We start from the raw sequence: 19443 nt of genomic DNA, 5'->3' as shown, positions 1-19443 counted from the left end.
GACAACTTCAGGTGGGGTTGCTGGCCCCTTGGACCCTCTCACGAGAAGCCAGAGAACGCGGAACCCTGCACGTTTTACATAGATTTTGATAACTACTGTAACATAACATAAACCCCACCAAGTTACATTCCATCTCATGCATTCACATATGTTAATCAGGTTAATAACTGCTGTTACGGTTGACAACTTCAGGTCGGGATGCTGCCTCCCTCTCACGAGAAACCAGATAATGGAAGCTGGCATGCTTCACAAAGAGTTTGATAACACCTGCGGAAGAAAAAAGTGAACCACTTTCATCCCGGGTTAACAATTGCTCATATACGTTTGACCTCTGCAGGTTGGGATGCTGCCCCCCTCTCACCAGAACCCAGCGAACGCCGAACCCATCACGTTCCGTAAGGAGTTCCTGTCACTGCCTCGCGTCAACCACGCCAACCCCACCCTGGCCGGCACAATGCACAAGGAGCGGAACAACACCCCGACCATCCTGCCCTATGACGCCACCAGGGTTGTTCTGGATCATGATGGTACTGGTGGTGGCGACTACTACAATGCCAGGTATGTATGAGGTTATCTTTGTGACAGTAAATGTACAAAACTACGGTGCGTCCCGCTAGCGCTACGTGTCATTTGTGCTACGTATCGTTTGCGCTATTTTTCTGTAGTGCTATCGACACAAATTGCCAAAAACAGTAGTGCTATCGGCACGTAGTGCTATTGCCACAATTCACACATGCCATTATCACTACGTCTCAATAGAACTACGTGTCGATATCACTATTTTTGAAAAACCAATGTACTGTAGCGCTACGTGTCGATAACGCTACGTGTCGATAGCACTATACTACATGTTCAAACGGCAGACACTTCCCTTTGTGTGTGCGTGTGAGTGTGTATATAATTATATTGTCTGCATGGCTGTCTGTCGGATCTGTATGTCTGTCTGTCTCTGTCTGTCTGTCTCTGTCTCTGTCTCTCTCTGTCACTCTCTCTCTCTCTGTGCACCTTTCAATCGCTCTTTCTCTGTACCTCTTTTAAATCGCTCTCTCCTTGTCTCTCCCGCTCTCCTCCCCCTCTCTCTCTCTCTCTCCATCTGTCTTTCTGTCTTCTCTCGCTCTTTCTTTCTCGCTCGCTCTTTCCCCCTCCCCCCTCTCTCCCTCTCTCTCTCTCTTGCATGATACCGTATATACATACACGGATGTTTTTCTGTGTACGTGTGGGAGTTTGTGTGTACGATACCGTGTGTACGTATGCGTTTGTGCGTGTGCGTGTGTGTGTGTGTGTGTGTGTGTGTGTGTGTGTGTGTGTGTGTGTGTGTGTGTGTGTGTGTGTGTGCGTGTGTGTGTAATGAAGAAGAGAGAGAGAGAGAGAGAGAGAGAGAGAGAGAGAGAGAGGGAGAGAGAGAGAGGCACAGAGAGACAGTGAGTGAGCGAGCGAGAGAGAGAGAGAGAGAGAGAGAGAGAGAGAGAGAGAGAGAGAGAGAGAGAGAGAGTCACACACACACACACACACACACACGCACACACTGAAACAAGACACACACACGCACACACATACACAGACATACATATACACACACAAACCAGAAGGAGTGAGAGCGAGAGAAAAAATGAGAAAGAGAGAGTCGTCAGTAAGTAGTGGTATTGACACGTAGCGATAATGACACGTAGCGCTAAAAGATGTAGTGCTGTCGACACGTAGTGATAATGAACGAATGATAGCGACTCATAGACAAATTATTTGTAGCACTAATCAACGTAGCGATAGCGGCACGTAGCACAAATGACACGTAGGACAAATGACACGTAGCACAAATGACACGTAGCGCTAGCGATACGCACCCCAAAACTATAGTTCATTTATACATTTCCTGTAACAAAAGTCAGTACATGTTCGTGATAATCAGGAGAAGTGACGTGGGAGAATATGCTTGTATTTGCTCGTACGGTTTGTTTTTACTTTACTTCCTTAGTTTAAAGGCACAGTAAGCCTCCCGTAAACCATCACAGATACGGTCAGGCTTTTACACACAGTACAAACACCCTTTCATTTAAACACTCACCAATTGAGAACATCCTAGGTGCCCTCCGTAAAGAACGAACAATTTTCAAAGAATTTATTTTTGCGTGACAATAATTGAATAAAGTATTTGTTCTTGTTCTTGTTCTTGTAACTAATCTTCTAGCTATCCGACGGGCTACAAACAGACAATAAAATATTTGTTCTTGTTCTTGTTCTTGTCACTAATCTTCTAGCTATCGGACGGGCTACAAACAGACAATAAAGTATTTGTTCTTGTTCTTGTCACTAATCTTCTAGCTATCTGACGGGCTACAAACAGACACAGTATTTGTTCTTGTTCTTGTAACTAATCCTCTAGCTATCTGACGGGCTACAAACAGACAATGAAGTATTTGTTCTTGTTCTTGTAACTAATCCTCTAGTTATCTGACGGGCTACAAACAGACAATAAAGTATTTGTTCTTGTTCTTGTTCTTGTTCTTGTAACTAATCCTCTAGCTATCTGACGGGCTACAAACAGACACTTAAGTATTTGTTCTTGTTCCTGTTCTTGTAACTAATCCTCTAGCTATCTGACGGGCTACAAACAGACAATAAAGTATTTGTTCTTGTTCTTGTTCTTGTAACTAATCCTCTAGCTATCTGACGGGATACAAACAGACAATAAAGTATTTGTTCTTGTTCTTGTAACTAATCCTCTAGCTATATGACGGGATACAAACAGACAATAAAATATGTGTTCTTGTTCTTGTAACTAATCCTTTACCTATCTGACAGGATACAAACAGACAATAAAGTATTTGTTCTTGTGCTTGTATCTGATCCTCTACCTATCTGACGGGCTACAAACAGACAATAAAGTATTTGTTCTTGTTCTTGTCACTAATCCTCTAGCTATCTGACGGGCTACAAACAGACAAAAGAGTATTTGTTATTATTCTTGTAACTTCTCCTCAAGCTATCTGACTGACTACAAACAGACAAAGTGTTTGTTCTTATTCGTGTAACTTCTCCTCTACCTATCTGACGGGCTACAAACAGACAATAAAGTAGTTGTTATTAATCTTGTAACTTCTCCTCTAGCTATCTGACAGGCTACAAACAGACAATAAAATATTTGTTCATGTTCTTGTAACTTCTCTAGCTATCTGACGGGCTACATGGACGACAACGGGCGCCGGGGGACCTACATCGGTGCCCAGTGCCCGTTCGACGAGGGCACAGCGCTGGACATGTGGCGCCTGATCTACCAGCATTCGGTGCCCACTGTGGTGGTGCTTAGCAAGGTCATCGAGGATGGCGTGCTCAAATGCTTCAAGTTCTGGCCCGAGGTCGGCAGGAGTGAACACGGTCCCTTCGTGGTGAGTGTGTGGGTAAAATGTTTCAAGAAAATGCAATGAAAGAGAGTGGGCACGGTCCCTTCGTGGTGAGTGTTTGGGTGAAATGTTTCAAGAAAATGCAATAAAAGAGAGTGGGCACAGTCCCTTCATGGTGAGTGTGTAGGTAAAATGTTTCAAGAAAATGTAATAAAAGAGAGTGGGCACGGTCCCTTCGTGGTGAGTGTGTGGGTAAAATGTTTCAAGAAAATGCAATATAAGAGAGCACGGTCCCTTCGTGGTGAATGTTTGGGTAAAATGTTTCAAGAAAATGCAATAAAAGAGAGTGGGCACAGTCCCTTCATGGTGAGTGTGTGGATAAAATGTTTCAAGAAAATGCAATAAAAGAGAGTGGGCACGGTCCCTTCATGGTGAGTGTGTGGATAAAATGGATAGAATGAAGCAAATGATCCAGAGACTGGCAGCAGTGAGCACGGTCCCTTCGTGGTGAGTCAGTGCGTGGGGAAAAAAAACACACAAAAAAACAGAAATAAAGACGAGACGTGCAGAAAGGAATGAAGTCATCGTGATGGGTGTGCGGATCAAATGGTTTCAAGGACATGAAGAGAAAAGAGGTGAAACAAAATGATCCAAAGATAGGCAGGAGCAAGTAGGCTACCATCATGGTGAGTTGGCGATGCAAGTTTTAGAGGACATGGCAGAGTTGAGCGATGTCACATCAAAATGGTGAATACTTTGCTGAAACTGTTTCTCTTCAAAATATCTGAGAGACAATGGCAAGCAAGTGCTCGAAATGCCTACAACATGTGCAACACAAGTGAAAAGTAAGAAGAATAAGGAAACACATGATTTGCATATGCTGTTTTAAGATAGATCTTTCAGACTAATTCGGTTAGGTTTCATTTACATTGTATGTCTCCTCTCTTTCTGTTTGTATCTTACTCCGTATGACATCCTATTTACTCGTTTGTTCTGTGAAGCTGCAAGCAGTGGATCACTTCAGCTACGCTCACTACACGGAGCACCTAGTGTCTGTCAAGAAACGGAAGCGAAAGAACGAGGAACTCGTCGTCCGTATCTTCTGCTTCTCGTCCTGGCCAGAGAAAGGGGTGCCGCAGGTCAGTTGTACTCTGTTTCAATCAATCAATATGAGGCTTATATCGCGCGTATTCCGTGGGTAAAGTTCTAAGCGCAGGGATTTTTATTTTATTTTTATTTTTTATGCAATTTATATCGCGCACATATTCAAGGCGCAGGGATTGTTTGAACTCTTTTGCTTCTTAAATCGACCGGGGAATGAAGTGAAACAGATCTTGACAGGTGTAATAATCGTGCACCCAGCACACCTGACTGGTTCGAGAGGTCAAATGGGTGTGTCACTGGGGCTTCTCTGGGGCTGAAATTTACCCGAGTTTTGTCGTATCACTTTTGTCGTATCAATTCAATTTAACAGGTTCAGAATAACACATATCCCATTTCACACAAGACAGTACATGTAACAATGATTCTGAACAGTTTTACTTCTTAAGATTTATTTAAAAGTTGCTTTGAGTTTGTTTATTTTTTTTATGTTCACCACCGGACTATAGGCCCTATCTTCAAGTACAAGTAAACTTATACTGTCATCTGTTTATTGTTAAGTTCTGGATAAAGTCACTGCAAACAAGTGTTCCCAATAAGCGGGTTGTACATGAATTAATTAATTAATGCCGGAAATTACATGTTGTTCACTATAACTGAGTTAATGGTACTAAGGAAGCCGGGTCTGCTGTTTTCTGGACGTGTTTGAAAATATATGTAAAAAATGAAAAGAACTTAGACATTTAAACACAGGACCTATTCAAACGTTAAACAGAAATCACTGTCGTTCGAGATTGTACCCTAATCTAGCATCAGTGATCTTATTGACTTTTATTCATTGTATGTTAAACAAACAGTGATCGCTTTAGCCATTTTCCAAACATTCCAAGTACGAAGTCTGGATATAGTTAATGGACATACGAGAATATTCGGGAAACATCGACACTAATCTGGTTAGATCTACACAGTTCCGTCTGTCCGATGAGCGTCTACGCTTACGTCATGAGTTCCATAATGTTCTTTATCCTTCCATTCGATTCCAGTGGTATCTAGCGATCTCCACAACAGTAATATATGTGACCCTCCGCCACGGAATGAGTCACATGTCACCTTTGCATGATTTTCATATTTTTACATTTTCCCTAAGAGTGTTTTATGCTCTATCCAGTGGTGAAAATCGTTTTAGAAAAGAGCGAAAACTATTTGAGTTATAAGCCTGTGACTAAGGTGACCCTCTCACTTTACCAGACACTCCCCGGACTTATATTAAGCCTAGCGCAGAACCGCGCGAGGTGACATGCGACTCATTTCGTGGTGGAGGGTCACATATTGTACTACGTTGCAAGCCCCTGGAGCAAATTTTTGATTAGTGCTTTTGTGAACAAGAAACAATTAACAAGTGGCTCTATCCCATCTCCCCCCTTTCCCCGTCGCGATATAACCTTCGTGGTTGAAAACGACGTTATACACCAAATAAAGAAAGAAACCGGCCCCCGTAGCGCAGTGGTTAGCACATCGGGCTGCGGGCCGGGAGGTCGTGGGTTCGAATCCCATCCCCCAGGATCATGTGGGTTTTTCGGGCTACGGTCGGCTTCTACCCAGAGTGGAAGTGCTATGGTTTCTATGGGAAGGCTGGGATCACACAGCCGAGTGTCATTCACTTAACGAATGCGATTTTGAGGGTGCTCACGTTCTGTATATCTGACCAACGGTGCGGCAGTTCTCGGGCCTGGTTGACGCCAGGATATATTATGACAGTAAGCGTAGAGTGCTGCCCTGTCACGCAGTCTCAAACCAAATTGGAAATCCAAAGCATCATTATAATCATCCTCATCTCATTAATCATCCAAAATATAAATTGTCCTTGCTCTTGTGGCCCTTCATGCCCGGAGCTCTCATGGTGACCTTGGTCTCAGTGTTCCTGTTCCTTCCTTCGAAGTGACATGGTGCACCCAGCAGAAGTGCAGTGTCATCTTCCGAGGGTAGCCTACCGCAGCGGCCCGACATCTCCCCGCATTTACACACATGAAATACACCCCCCCCCCTCCCTTGGTTTTGTCACAGCGTTTAACCTGGGAGAAAAAGGCAATGGGACATTTGTCCCCCTCAACCAAATTCCGATGGGAAATAGTCTAAGGCAAGAAGCACCAAAGAGTACGCGTTTTAACTAAAGATGCAAAACGGTGCCATCTGAGATTTAGCCGCTATATCGTGTTATCTGTGTGTGTGTGTGTGTGTGTGTGTGTGTGTGTGTGTGTGTGTGTGTGTGTGTGTGTGTGTGTGTGTGTGTGTGTGTGTGATCCGATGTAAAGTGTACATTTGGTGGCGCAGTGGTATGTAATCTCAATGCGCCCTTTGACGCACTGAAGGGAATTGTGATGGGACATTTTCAGATTTAATGCGCCAATGGCGCAGGGCGCACTAGTAAATGAAACCCTGTAACATAATGTCACATTCAGGATTCCACACCTTTCGTTGAGCTGTGCACGAGGGTCCACAAGAGTCACGGAGCCAACACCGCACCCATCCTGGTTCAGTGTGACACGGGGTCTGGGCGTACTGCTGTCTTCATTGCTGGTGACATTCTGCTTGCCCAGTACGCCACTGAGAATCAGGTCTGTGGTTGTATAGTGTGTAGGGTTGATTATTATTGTTGGTGCTTGCTCTTAGCTTGTCATGTTATTTGTAATTGGGATTTCTTGTCGTTATGTGTTGGGATATTAGTGTAGGCCTGTCGGTGTTAGTGTTAGTGTGTGTGTGTGTGTGTGTGTGTGTGTGTGTGTGTGTGTAGATCTGGCACTTTCAAACTGACTTCTTACAAAAGTACACCTAATTTTGTAACTGACTTCTTACAAAAGTACACCTTACTTTTAAACGGATTTCTCTTTGCAGTACGCCTTACTTTAAAACTCACTTCTTCAACGAGCAAGCCTTACTTTAAAACTCACTTCTTCAACGAGCAAGCCTTACTTTAAAACTCACTTCGTCAACGAGCAAGCCTTACTTTAAAACTCACTTCTTCAACGAGCAAGCCTTACTTTAAAACTCACTTCTTCAACGAGCAAGCCTTACTTTAAAACTCACTTCTTCAACGAGCAAGCCTTACTTTAAAACTCACTTCTTCAACGAGCAAGCCTTACTTTAAAACTCACTTCTTCAACGAGCAAGCCTTACTTTAAAAATCACTTCTTCAACGAGCAAGCCTTACTTTAAAACTCACTTCTTCAACGAGCAAGCCTTACTTTAAAACTGATTATTCTGGCAGAACGCCTTACTGTTAAACTTCTTTCTCTCCACAGGCCTCAGTGTATGACGTGGTGTGTGCCCTGAGATCAGAAAGACCTCACATGGTGCAGAACTTCCCGCAGTACGCCTTCATCTACCAAGCCTTGCTGGAGGAGATGCATGCTGGGGACACGTGGGTGTCTGAAGACCTCAGGGAACGCTACAGAGAGCTCAGTCGTCACAACGCCAACACCGGCAGAACTTACCTCAGAGACCAGTTCATGATGCTGGAGCTTATGGTAAGATGTGATGTTGGAGGGGATGAACTACAGTGTTTTTATTTTTTTATTTTTTTTTATTTTTTAATGTTTTTTTTTAATAAATATTTTTTTTATTTTTTATTTATTATTATTTTTTTTAACTACAGCGTTAATTCTCGGGTTAATTAAGATAATTATGGGAACGCTGCAGGGAGTTCAGTCGCCACAACCCTAACACTGCCAACACTGACGTACAAGTTCATAATGCTGGAGCTTATTATGGTAAGTTTTGGTTTAGGGGTGGGTAAATTGCAGCGTGTGTCTCTCGGGTAAGTTTATGTGTGTCTGCATGAGGACCTCTGGGAACGCTGCAGGGAACTCAGTCGTCACAACGCCAAGACCGGCAGAACTTACCTCAGAGACCAGTTCGTGATGCTGGAGCTTATGGTAAGATTTGGTGTTGGGCTGAATGACCTGCCGCATTAATTCTCGGGTTAGGATATGGGGTTTATGGATGTGCCAGGACCTGAGGAAACGATGCAGGGAGCTCAGTCGCCACAACCACAACAATGGCAGAGCATACCTCAGAGACCAGATTATGAGACCGGACCTCATGGTAAGATCATAGATGTGATGTTTGGGTGATTGAATTGCAGCGTTTATTTCTCGGGTTAGTCTGTGGGGTTTATGGAGGTCCGATCTACTCAGGGAATGCTACAACCCGAACACTTTCTGCAGAAAAAGTCACGCACAGGTTTATGCTTTAGGAGTTTATGTTAGTGTTTTGTGTTCGGGTGAATCAACTGCCGCAATACAAACACTCTAACCACACGACACAAGTGAGCAAATTTTAACGAATTCAAAATCCCAGCATCAGCAAAATAAGGCGATCATCATTATTTGTCTGCCTGCTAAATGTATCTTTCCAGCTGAGCAAGCCCGAGGTAAAGGCGGACCCGGCGAAAGGAGACGGGCCTTTGTCCAACAGCGTGCCTGACCTCATTCCGGGCAAGCGACTCGAGTTCAATATTCCCACACCCCAAAACAGAAACGCCAGCAGTAATGCGGAGCCGCCTGATGAGATCTATGGTGGGCAGTTTTATGTCTGTCTGTCTGTCTGTCTGTCTGTCTGTCTCTCTCTCTCTCTCTCTCTCTCTCTCTCTCTCTCTCTCTCTCTCTCTCTCTCTCTCTCACTCTCTCTCTCTCTCTCTCAGTCTGCCCTCGCTCGCTCTCTCTGTCTGTATGTCTGTGTGTCTGTCTGTCTGTCTGTGTGTCTGTCTGTGTGTCTGTGTGTCTGTCTGTCTGTGTGTCTGTCTGTGTGTGTGTCTGTCTGTGTGTCTGTCTGTGTGTCTGTCTGTCTGTCTGTCTGTGTGTCTGTCTGTCTGTGTGTCTGTCTGTCTGTGTGTCTGTGTGTCTGTCTGTCTGTCTGTGTGTCTGTCTGTCTGTCTGTGTGTCTGTCTGTCTATCTGTCTGTCTCTTTGCCTGTGTGTGCATGTCTGTCTGTCTGTGTGTGTGTCTGTCTGTCTGTCTGTGTGTCTGTCTGTGTGTGTGTCTGTCTGTCTGTGTGTCTGTCTGTCTGTCTGTCTGTCTGTGTGTCTGTCTGTCTGTCTGTGTGTCTGTCTGTCTGTGTGTCTGTGTGTCTGTGTGTCTCTCTCTCTCTCTCTAGTTTTGGGTCTCGTTGAAATGTGATTTTTATTGAGTCACTTGAGAAAAAGTGACTCTATGTAATCGGTCAGTGTTAGTCTGTCCGGCCGGCCGTCCGTAGACACCACCTTAACGTTGGACTTTTCTCGGAAACTATCAAAGCGATCCGGCTCATATTTTGTTTAGTCGTGACCTCCAATGACCTCTACACTTTAACGATGGTTTCGTTGACCTTTGACCTTTTTCAAGGTCACAGGTCAGCGTCAAAGGAAAAATTAGACATTTTATATCTTTGACAAAGTTCATCGGATGTGATTGAAACTTTGTAGGATTATTCTTTACATCAAAGTATTTACATCTGTAGCCTTTTACGAACGTTATCAGAAAAACAAGGGAGATAACTAGCCTTTTCTGTTCGGCAACACACAACTTAACGTTGGGCTTTTCTCGGAAACTATAAAAGTGACCGGGCTCAAATTTTATGTGAACGTGACTCCCAGTGACCTCTACACTTTGACGTCTGCTTTGGTGACCTTTGACCTTTTTCAAGGTCACAGGTATGTCTTGAAGGAAAAAAATTGAAATATCATATCTCTGAAACTATTCATCGGATTTGATTCAAACTTTATAGGATTATTCTTTACATCAAATTATTTACATCTGTATTGTGTTGTGAATAGCAATTTCTTCCTGTCCATCTGATGCCTCATATAATATTCAGAACTGCGAAAGTGACTCGATCGAGCGTTTGCTCTTCTTGTATATCTTTGACAAAGTTCATCGGATGTGATTGAAACTTTGTAGGATTATTCTTTACATCAAAGTATTTACATCTGTAGCCTTTTACGAACGTTATCAGAAAAACAAGGGAGATAACTAGCCTTTTCTGTTCGGCAACACACAACTTAACGTTGGGCTTTTCTCGGAAACTATAAAAGTGACCGGGCTCAAATTTTATGTGAACGTGACTCATTGTGTTGTGAATAGCAATTTCTTCCTGTCCATCTGATGCCTCATATAATATTCAGAACTGCGAAAGTGACTCGATCGAGCGTTTGCTCTTCTTGTTCCCCTTATAAATCGCTTGGATTGATGGGTGGATTGAGCCAGGAGGAGGGGAGGGGGGAGAGTAAGAATATCAGAAAAACAATGAATTGCAACTAGAAATTCACCCATTGGTATCAGACGATGACGACGACAACGACAGCCTGGAGGGGTTGGAGCCTGTGGCGATGGTGGATGGCTACCGTCGCAAGAAGCAGTTCCTGATGACCAACACGCCTCTCCCCTCCGGCGTCAGCGACTTCTGGCAGTATGTCTACGAGAATGACGTCAGATCCATCGTCGTCATGGAAGAACCTGACCCCTCTATGGTAAGTGACGTCACAATTACAGTTTTGGTGAGTTGGGTTAATTTGACGGTTTTGGTGAGTTGGGTTAATTTGACGGTTTTGGTGAGTTGGCGGGGATGTAGCTCAGTCGGACCGGCACGGTTGGCCTAGTGGTAAGGCGTCCGCCCCGTGATCGGGAGGTCGTGGGTTCGAACCCCGGCCGGTTCATACCTAAGACTTTAAAATTGCCAATCTAGTGGCTGCTCCGCCTGGCGTCTGTCATTATGGGGTTAGTGCTAGGACTGGTTGGTCAGGTGTCAGAATAATGTGACTGGGTGAGACATGAAGCCTGTGCTGCGACTTCTGTCTTGTGTGTGGTGCACGTTAAATGTCAAAGCAGCACCGCCCTGATATGGCCCTTCGTGGTCGGCTGGGCGTTAAGCAAACAAACAAACAAAAGCTCAGTTGGTAGCGCGCTGGATTTGTATCCAGTTGGCCGCTGTCAGCGTGAGTTCGTCCCCACGTTCGGCGAGAGATTTATTTCTCAGAGTCAACTTTGTGTGCAGACTCTCCTCGGTGTCTGAAAAAGATCCTGTAATCCATGTCAGAGATCGGTGGGTTATAGAAACACGAAAATACCCAACATGCTTCCTCCGAAAACGGCGTATGGCTGCCTAAATGGCGGGGTAAAAAACGGTCATACACGTAAAATTCCACTCGTGCAAAAAACACGAGTGTACGAGGGAGTTTCAGCCCACGAACGCAGAAGAAGAAGATGGTGAGTTGGGTTAATTTGACGGTTTTGGTGAGTTGGGTTAATTTGTCGGTTTTGGTGAGTTGGGTTAATTTGACGGTTTTGGTGAGTTGGGTTAATTTGACGGTTTTGGTGAGTTGGGTTAATTTGACGGTTTTGGTGAGTTAGGTCATTTGGAGGATGTCACAATTTCTTTCGCACTTTCTTTCTTTTGAATTATTGCCCTGAGCTAGTGGTTGGCAAAAATCTTCACAGTAGCGAAATGCTAGGGTGTGTGAGTTTGGTGGGCGGGTGTTTGTGTTTACATGCGTCTGTTGCCTACATTCATTAATCATTTGTCTTTTGTATGATACATTTCATTTATGTTATGTTTGTGTATGGAGGATCTAAAAGGTTCCATTCGCGTGTAACTGCTAACATGATAATTGAACACACACACACACAAACTTTAGTAAGGGAGATTATTCGTCGGCTTACACCAAAGTAGCTTAAAATTGTTGCCTCCCCTGGAGTGGCTTCTTGGTGCTCAAGACGAAGGGAGAGAAGCGAATTAGTTTTAGTCTGTAAATGTATTATTTCTCTCCCATGTTGATGTAACCTGTCCCAAAGATCCGTTTCCCATTTTCTGTTTTTAATACGGTATTTTTCAGTTCACTTCGATTAAAACCAGTCTGATTGTCTGTGCCTACCATTTTAAATTGTCGGCACTGTCAGTTTCTGTCTGTCTGCTTTTGTCTGCCTCTCTCTCTCTCTCTCTCTCTCTCTCTCTCTCTCTCTCTCTCTCTCTCTCTCTCTCTCTCTCTCTCTCTCTCTCTCTCTCTCTCTCTCTCTCTCTCTCTCTCTCTCTCTCTCTCTCTCTCTCTCTCTCTCTCTTCATGCCATACAAATGGCTGCATGTTTCAGGCGGCCGGTCGGTCACGAGGGGAGTACTGGCCGATGAGTGGTTCCCGCATGTGGGACCCCTTCTTGGTGGAGCTGCTCGACGTCAGCAATTCGGAGGAGGGCATCACTGTCCGGACCTTCAGGGTGGTACACATGCACCGTACCAGGGATGAACCTAGGTGCGCTGGAACATGTAAAATACTAGACTTAAAATTACTTAACCCTTATTCCCCCAGAGCGCCCAATACGCACCGTACCAGGGACGAACCTTGGTACGCATGCACTCTTGAAGATGGTGCACATGTAAAATACTAGACATAAACTTAGTTATTTTGCTTCGGTTTTTTCAAGTTTGAAATAGACAGAGATACTTTACATGGCATGGGAGTAAAAAGGTACTTGTACCGGTGTGTGTGTGGAGGGGGTGTACACTGAAGTGCCTGTTCACATACCTACATTAAACAGTCTGGGTACTAGTGGAAATTCGTTATGACTTGATTTTGCAAATGCAACCAGCGTTTAATTCATAACACAGTTCCCACTCTATTCTCTAGTCCCTAGAACTAGGCTTAGGCAGGCTGAGTCGCTGCAATACTGACTAGTACCTTCGTGAAACTCACGCAAAACTCGGGTATATTGAACATCAAAAAAACAAGAAAGGTATGTTGTTGGAACGTTTCATTATTGACAAAACAAAACTATATTGAAAAGAATATCTTTCGGATATATTGAACAATCAACAAATGTCACCATTCACATCGCTTTTTCAGAACGGTACGACAGTTCCAGTTCCACGGGTGGACCGCATCCCCAGAGCCAGGCGTCGGTCGGCAGGCTCGCCGTAGTGTGTTGAGTCGTCCGCCCAGTCACTACAGCATGATGCATGATGAAGGTCTTACCAGGGGGACCAGTCGGAGAGGGAGTCAGTGCTGCCCCCCGCCCACCACGAGGGCCGTCTTGCTTTGTCTCAATAATATGGTAGGTACAGTACAGCGGAACCCCCATTTTAAGACCCTCAAAAATCTGAGAAATTCTGGTCTTAAAAAGGAGGGTGTCTGAAAAACATGGTAGGTAGCCTACAGAGAAATGCAGGTCTTACAACGAAGCGAATCTTAGAATTGGGGGTAAATGTACAGAGGTCATGAACAGAAAATGTGAGAAAACCGTGTCTTGAAATAGAAATAGTCTTTAAAGGGAGGGTTCCGTGGTATTGAGGTCGTTAAGTGGAGGTTGGGGAGGGGGGCAGTCTTCTGAATTAAAGTGTTGCCTAGTTTTGATTCAGGTCAGTTCACTGTATTGGCCAGGTCAGTTTGGAATTAAATCCGGTGTCCTTTTGTGTTGACTTGCTTGGTCAATTCATTGAAGGGAATTGTAACATTACTGGCAACTGTAGATTGAGGCCATGATCATTAGTGTGGTTGAGCTTGACGTGCGTGTGTGTGTGTGTGTGTGTGTGTGTGTGTGTGTGTGTGTGTGTGTGTGTGTGTGTGTGTGTGTGTGTGTGTGTGTGTGTGTGTGTGTGTGTGTGTGTGTGTGTGTGTGTGTGTGTGGCGGGAAGGGGGGGAAGCATTTTGGGGTTGTGGTGTAGTAAGAAAGAATCCGTGTTGACGGTGGAAAGAGGGGTTGGTTGCGAAAGCTTAAAAAGGGAGCAAGTCTTAAACGGGAGGGGGGGGGGGGGGGTGTTAAAATTAGAGTTTTGCTGTATTTTGACGGTGACTACTTATTTTACCTTGCAGGTGAGGCAATGGCAAGACCATGTCAGCGTGGACTCCACCCCCATCCTCGTCCACTGTCGAGACGGGGTGTTGTGTTCAGGGCTCTTCGTGGCGCTGTCGCTCATCGCCGCCAGGATGGACGAGGAGAACCTCGTCAGTATCTACAGGGTCTGTCGCTCAATCAGAAAGGTGTCGCCTCACGCCATAGGAAACTTTGTAAGTCTGACATGATACTCATTTGTAAATCTCATATGATACTCATTTGTTTGTGATAGGTTAGTGCAAATATCGTATTTCTGTAAAGAACATGCCGGCACCACTTTCAGTTAAACCTGATACTAATTGGGCAAAGTCGACTTCACAAAGTTCGTTGCACATAGCCTTGGCATTGAATTTTCAGAAAAAGAATTCCCAAAGTCAACTTTGGTCTCAAGAAAGTAAGGCCTTGATGGGCAACGTTGTGACCGACGGAGTGAAGTATTGGGTTTATTTTTTCGAGGATTGCGTACAGAGCTTGTTTTTTTTAAGTAAGGATATGTCTGAGGGCATTATTTACAGCTTTCAGAGCTATAGGAAAACTATTTTGTTGAAGTTCTTTCCTAGGTTTGCACGAGTCTGTTACCACTAAAAACAAATCGCACCCACCGTCACTGGCAGCTATAATTATGAGTTCATGATGCAAGGCTTTGCCTCATAAGGAGGTCTTTGCTTCTTTGAGAACCAGTCTTGTAAATTGCATTGGCGTAATCTATTGAGTTTTTAACTGTTCAAAACACACACATATCAATATTATCATAAGTCGTCGGAGGCGGGGGGTGGGGGATGTGGGGGGAGGGGGGATGGGACTGATGGCAGAAAAGGCAAAATCCCCTCTCCAAGCTGATCTGTTTGGGGCCGTTGACAGAAGGCAAGGAAAGCTCATCTCCTTTTCATTGTCAGTGGAATAATTGCTCTTTAGAGTGAAATAAAACTTCGCTGTTAAAAACTGTCAAAACAATGTCATGTAACCCAAATATCTGTTGTTCAATCTTTGTGAGTTCAACGACTTCTCTGGAGACTTATCTGTGTTGAAAGTGTAGCTTCAGATGACTGTGTGTTCCTGTAGGGCCAGTGTAGCTTCAGATGACTGTGTGTTCCTGTAGGGCCAGTGTAGCTTCAGATGACTGTGTTCCTGTAGGGCCAGTGTAGCTTCAGATGACTGTGTGTTCCTGTAGGGCCAGTGTAGCTTCAGATGACTGTGTGTTCCTGTAGGGCCAGTGTAGCTTCAGATGACTGTGTTCCTGTAGGACCAGTATAGCTTCAGATGACTGTGTGTTCCCGTAGGGCCAGTGTAGCTTCAGATGACTGTTTGTTCCTGTAGGGCCAGTGTAGCTTCAGATGACTGTATATTCCTGTAGGGCCAGTGTATAGCTTCAGATGACTGTGTTCCTGTAGGGCCAGTATAGCTTCAGATGACTGTGTGTTCCCGTAGGGCCAGTGTAGCTTCAGATGACTGTGTGTTCCTGTAGGGCCAGTGTAGCTTCAGATGACTGTGTTTTCCTGTAGAGCCAGTATATCTTCAGATGACTGTGTGTTCCCGTAGGGCCAGTGTAGCTTCAGATGACTGTGTGTTCCTGTAGGGCCAGTGTACCTTCAGATGTCTGTGTGTTACTGTAGGGCCAGTGTAGCTTCAGATGACTGTGTGTTCCTGTAGGGCCAGTGTTGCTTCAGATGACTGTGTGTTACTTTAGGACCAGTGTAGCTTCAGATGGCTGTGTTCCTGTAGGGCCAGTGTAGTTTCAGATGACTGTGTGTTCCTGCAGGGCCAGTGTAGCTTCAGATGACTGTGTGTTACTGTAGGACCAGTGTAGCTTCAGATGACTGTGTGTTCCTGTAGGGCCAGTGTAGCTTCAGACGACTGTGTTCCTGTAGGGCCAGTGTAGCTTCAGATTCGTCGCGATATAACCTTCGTGGTTGAAAACGACGTTAAACACCAAATAAAGTAAAGAAAGAAAGTGTAGCTTCAAATGACTGTGTGTTCGTGTAGGACCAGTGTAGCTTCAGATGACTGCGTGTTCATGTAGGAACAGTGTAGCTTCAGATGACTGCGTGTTCATGTAGGAACAGTGTAGCTTCAGATGACAGTGTGTTCATGTAGGACCAGTGTAGCTTCAGATGACTGTGTGTTCATGTAGGACCAGTGTAGCTTCAGATGACTGTGTTTATGTAGCACCAATGTAGCTTCAGATGACTGTGTGTTCATGTAGGACCGGTGTAGCTTCAGATGACTGTGTGTTCATGTAGGACCAGTACAAGTTCCTTTACAAGGTACTGTGGGACTACATCAACCTCCCGCCGGATGGATCACCCCAGGAACATTTCGTTCCTCCCTTGGATAGTCCGTGAGTTTCTTTTTGTGTCTCTTGTCCAGCCAGACTGATGTTGTTGTTGTTGTCGTTGTTGTCGTTGTTGTTGTTGTTTTGTTGTTGTTGTTGTTGTTGTTGTTGTTGTTGATGCATGTGTGTGTGTGTGTGTGTGTGTGTGTGTGTGTGTGTGTGTGTGTGTGTGTGTGTGTGTGTGTGTGTCCGTTTGTGTGTGTGTTGTGTGTGTGTGTGTGAGAGAGAGAGAAAGAGAGAGAGAGAGAGAGAGAGAGAGAGAGAGAGAGAGAGAGAGAGAGAGAGAGAGAGAGAGAGAACAAGGCTTGACGAGAATCTTTTGTTGCATAAGATGGCTTACACGGAGAGGAAAGTCTCTTTTTAAAAAGACGCTGTGAACGTGTTGCCTGCAGGGAGTTCGAACATCGACCCATGCGAGGGCGGTACATTGACACGGAGGAGCTGCCAGACTACCCTGAGGACTCGGAGGACTATGTACCTGGAGGGATGTACGGGACGACCAGAAACGACGGCAACTTTACCGCAGAACCTCAAGGTGATGCCATAGACGAACTCGGGAAATAACTCTTGATGGATTTGTATGGGTTGTAAAAGAGTGAATACTCTTGCTTTTTGTGAGGCAAACTTTTCACATGCGATCCTTGTCCACGTGTTTTAGACACACCCCTCGCTATTGACTGGCATAAAATGTCTTGTGGGTAAGTTTGCCTCAATTAAAGCAAGAGTATTCAATCTTTCACAATTCATACAAACCTGGCAGATTTGTCTATTATGAAAATGTGTAAGAAGCAAAGGGGTGTAAGCACTTGAAATATAGACAAGAACGGTAAGTGAGAGTAATAGTCAGTAAGGCGGGACTAATCTTCTCAGCAAGTTCTGGCATCTGAAAGAACAAGAGAGCACTGAACCAACATTCGGTCTCAAGAAATGATTAATGTTGCAACCAAATGTGTTCCTCATTCTGCAAGGTATTATTTAATCAAGTTGTACACCGAAGCAAATGTCCGCTTTTAAACTCGGCCCAAAGACATTTCGTTAGAGTAAACAATGTTGTTATTCCTGATAATTAGGGACTGGGTGGCCGAGTGGTAACGCACTTGCGCTCGGAATCGAGAGGTTGCGTGTTCGACCCTGGGTCAGGCCGCTATTTTCTCCCCCCTTTCCTAACCTAGGTGGTGGGTTCAAGTGCTAGTCTTTCGGATGAGACGAAAAACCGAGGTCCCTTCGTGTACACTACATTGGGGTGTGCACGTTAAAGATCCCACGATTGACAAAAGGGTCTTTCCTGGCAAAATTGTATAGGCGTAGATAAAAATGGCCACCAAAATACCCGTGTGACCTGGAATAATAGGCCGTGAAAGGTGGATGCAGCGCCTAAAGGCAGTCGATCTACTGGCCGATGTGAATGCGTGATATATTGTGTAAAAAAATTCCATCTCACACGGCATTAATAGGTAACATGCGCCTTGAGTCGCCTTGTGTGGTGAGATACGTGCGCGATATAAATCCTCGTAAATAAAATAAATAATTGTGAGTATGTAAGGCCCGAATTGCTTTTGGCGAAAGGGTGACGGGCCTCTGAAGTTTCCATATGGCCATGGCTCATAGAACGTTTTGAATTTGTTGGGCACACACACACACACACATACGAACACGAACACACACACACACACACACACACACACACACACACACACACTCACTCACTCACACACACACACACACACACACACACACACACACACACACACACACACACACACACACACACACACACACACACCAAATACAGTTTGTGGATAACTATACTATAAAGACTATCCTTTAAAACTCTCACCTAAAACATACATTGTTTCACGACAGAACACGACTACTACGACACATTCGCAACGATGGAGGTGATGGAGACGGAGGAGGAGACGATGGGGGACTGTGTCGCCAGGAACAGCAGCTACTACTGCGCTGGCAGCAGACCCACCCCCACCTCCTTCCACCGCGCCCACGCCCTCTCCAGCCTCTCCTCCACCAACGACGAGTCGTTCCGTTTTACCCCGCACAGCTTCAACCCCGTGGCTGACCGCCCACCCCGACAGGGCGCCAGGTACTCCGGGTACCCGTCTCCGGTCAAGGCTCCGTCACCTTCTTCCTCGCAGAGACGGCGCTCCTCCATGTCCCCGGTGGGACGGAGAGAGCTACCCCCCACCCCGAATCGCACCCCGCCCCGAACGCCCTCCAGGACCCAGCCTTCCTCTTTCCTGTCTCGCACCCCCTCACCCGCCCCCCGCTGCCGCCCCCAGTCCCTCTCCCCTGTCACCCAGTCTCGCCTCCACTCCCCACCCCAACGCAAGAGGAGGGAGAGCGCGGCGGGTAGGATGGTCGGGGGCGATGCACCACGAACGTCCCCGGCCCGAGAGAGAGGGAGTGTTGGAGGTCGCAGAGGGAGCACTGGGGCCTCCCCGGCAAGGAACAGAGGGAGTGCTAGGGCCTCTCCAGCAGCAAGAGACAGAGGGAGTACTAGGTCCTCCCCTGTGAGACCAAGCCTTGGCAACTCCCCAGTCCAGGTACGATACCGTGCAATACCACTTTATTCTCGTAATTCTTTGTCACTTCCTTTCGGAAGAGAGAGAAGAAAGTATCCCTTCACAGACAGCCTATTGGGAGCATCAGACCCTCCTCCGGGGGGACCGAGAAGTGACAGAATTCTTTCATTATAGACACCATTATTCACGTTATGTCGTCTGTTCGAACTTTGTTTGGCTTTTGACGTCACAGATTTTACTTCGAAAGAGAGGGTCAAAAAGAGACTTCTTGTTTTTGG

The 19443-nt window shown here is 45.4% G+C and overlaps 2 protein-coding genes across 2 annotated transcripts in view; one reads left to right on the top strand and one right to left on the bottom strand.

The window, feature by feature from the left end:
• The window catches only part of LOC138949384 (uncharacterized), a 195064-nt gene that overhangs the window by 55654 nt on the left and 119967 nt on the right, over positions 1-19443 (bottom strand). The gene's annotated exons all lie outside the window — the stretch shown is intronic.
• Positions 1-19443, top strand: part of LOC138949381 (uncharacterized) — a 40432-nt gene that overhangs the window by 19415 nt on the left and 1574 nt on the right. Inside the window, exons 9-21 of the mRNA XM_070321192.1 lie at positions 338-558; positions 3167-3383; positions 4340-4477; positions 6899-7054; positions 7739-7963; positions 8854-9013; positions 10754-10941; positions 12557-12714; positions 13306-13513; positions 14272-14466; positions 16534-16631; positions 17018-17160; positions 18489-19186. Of these exons, the coding sequence (XP_070177293.1) occupies positions 338-558; positions 3167-3383; positions 4340-4477; positions 6899-7054; positions 7739-7963; positions 8854-9013; positions 10754-10941; positions 12557-12714; positions 13306-13513; positions 14272-14466; positions 16534-16631; positions 17018-17160; positions 18489-19186 (2805 nt within the window). The remainder of the gene's footprint in view (positions 1-337; positions 559-3166; positions 3384-4339; positions 4478-6898; positions 7055-7738; positions 7964-8853; positions 9014-10753; positions 10942-12556; positions 12715-13305; positions 13514-14271; positions 14467-16533; positions 16632-17017; positions 17161-18488; positions 19187-19443) is intronic.

The sequence above is a fragment of the Littorina saxatilis genome, linkage group LG15, assembly GCF_037325665.1.
Source record: "Littorina saxatilis isolate snail1 linkage group LG15, US_GU_Lsax_2.0, whole genome shotgun sequence".
Lineage (NCBI taxonomy): Eukaryota > Metazoa > Mollusca > Gastropoda > Littorinimorpha > Littorinidae > Littorina > Littorina saxatilis.
Note: the sequence above shows the minus strand (reverse complement) of the source record. Positions and strands in the feature narration are given on the sequence as shown.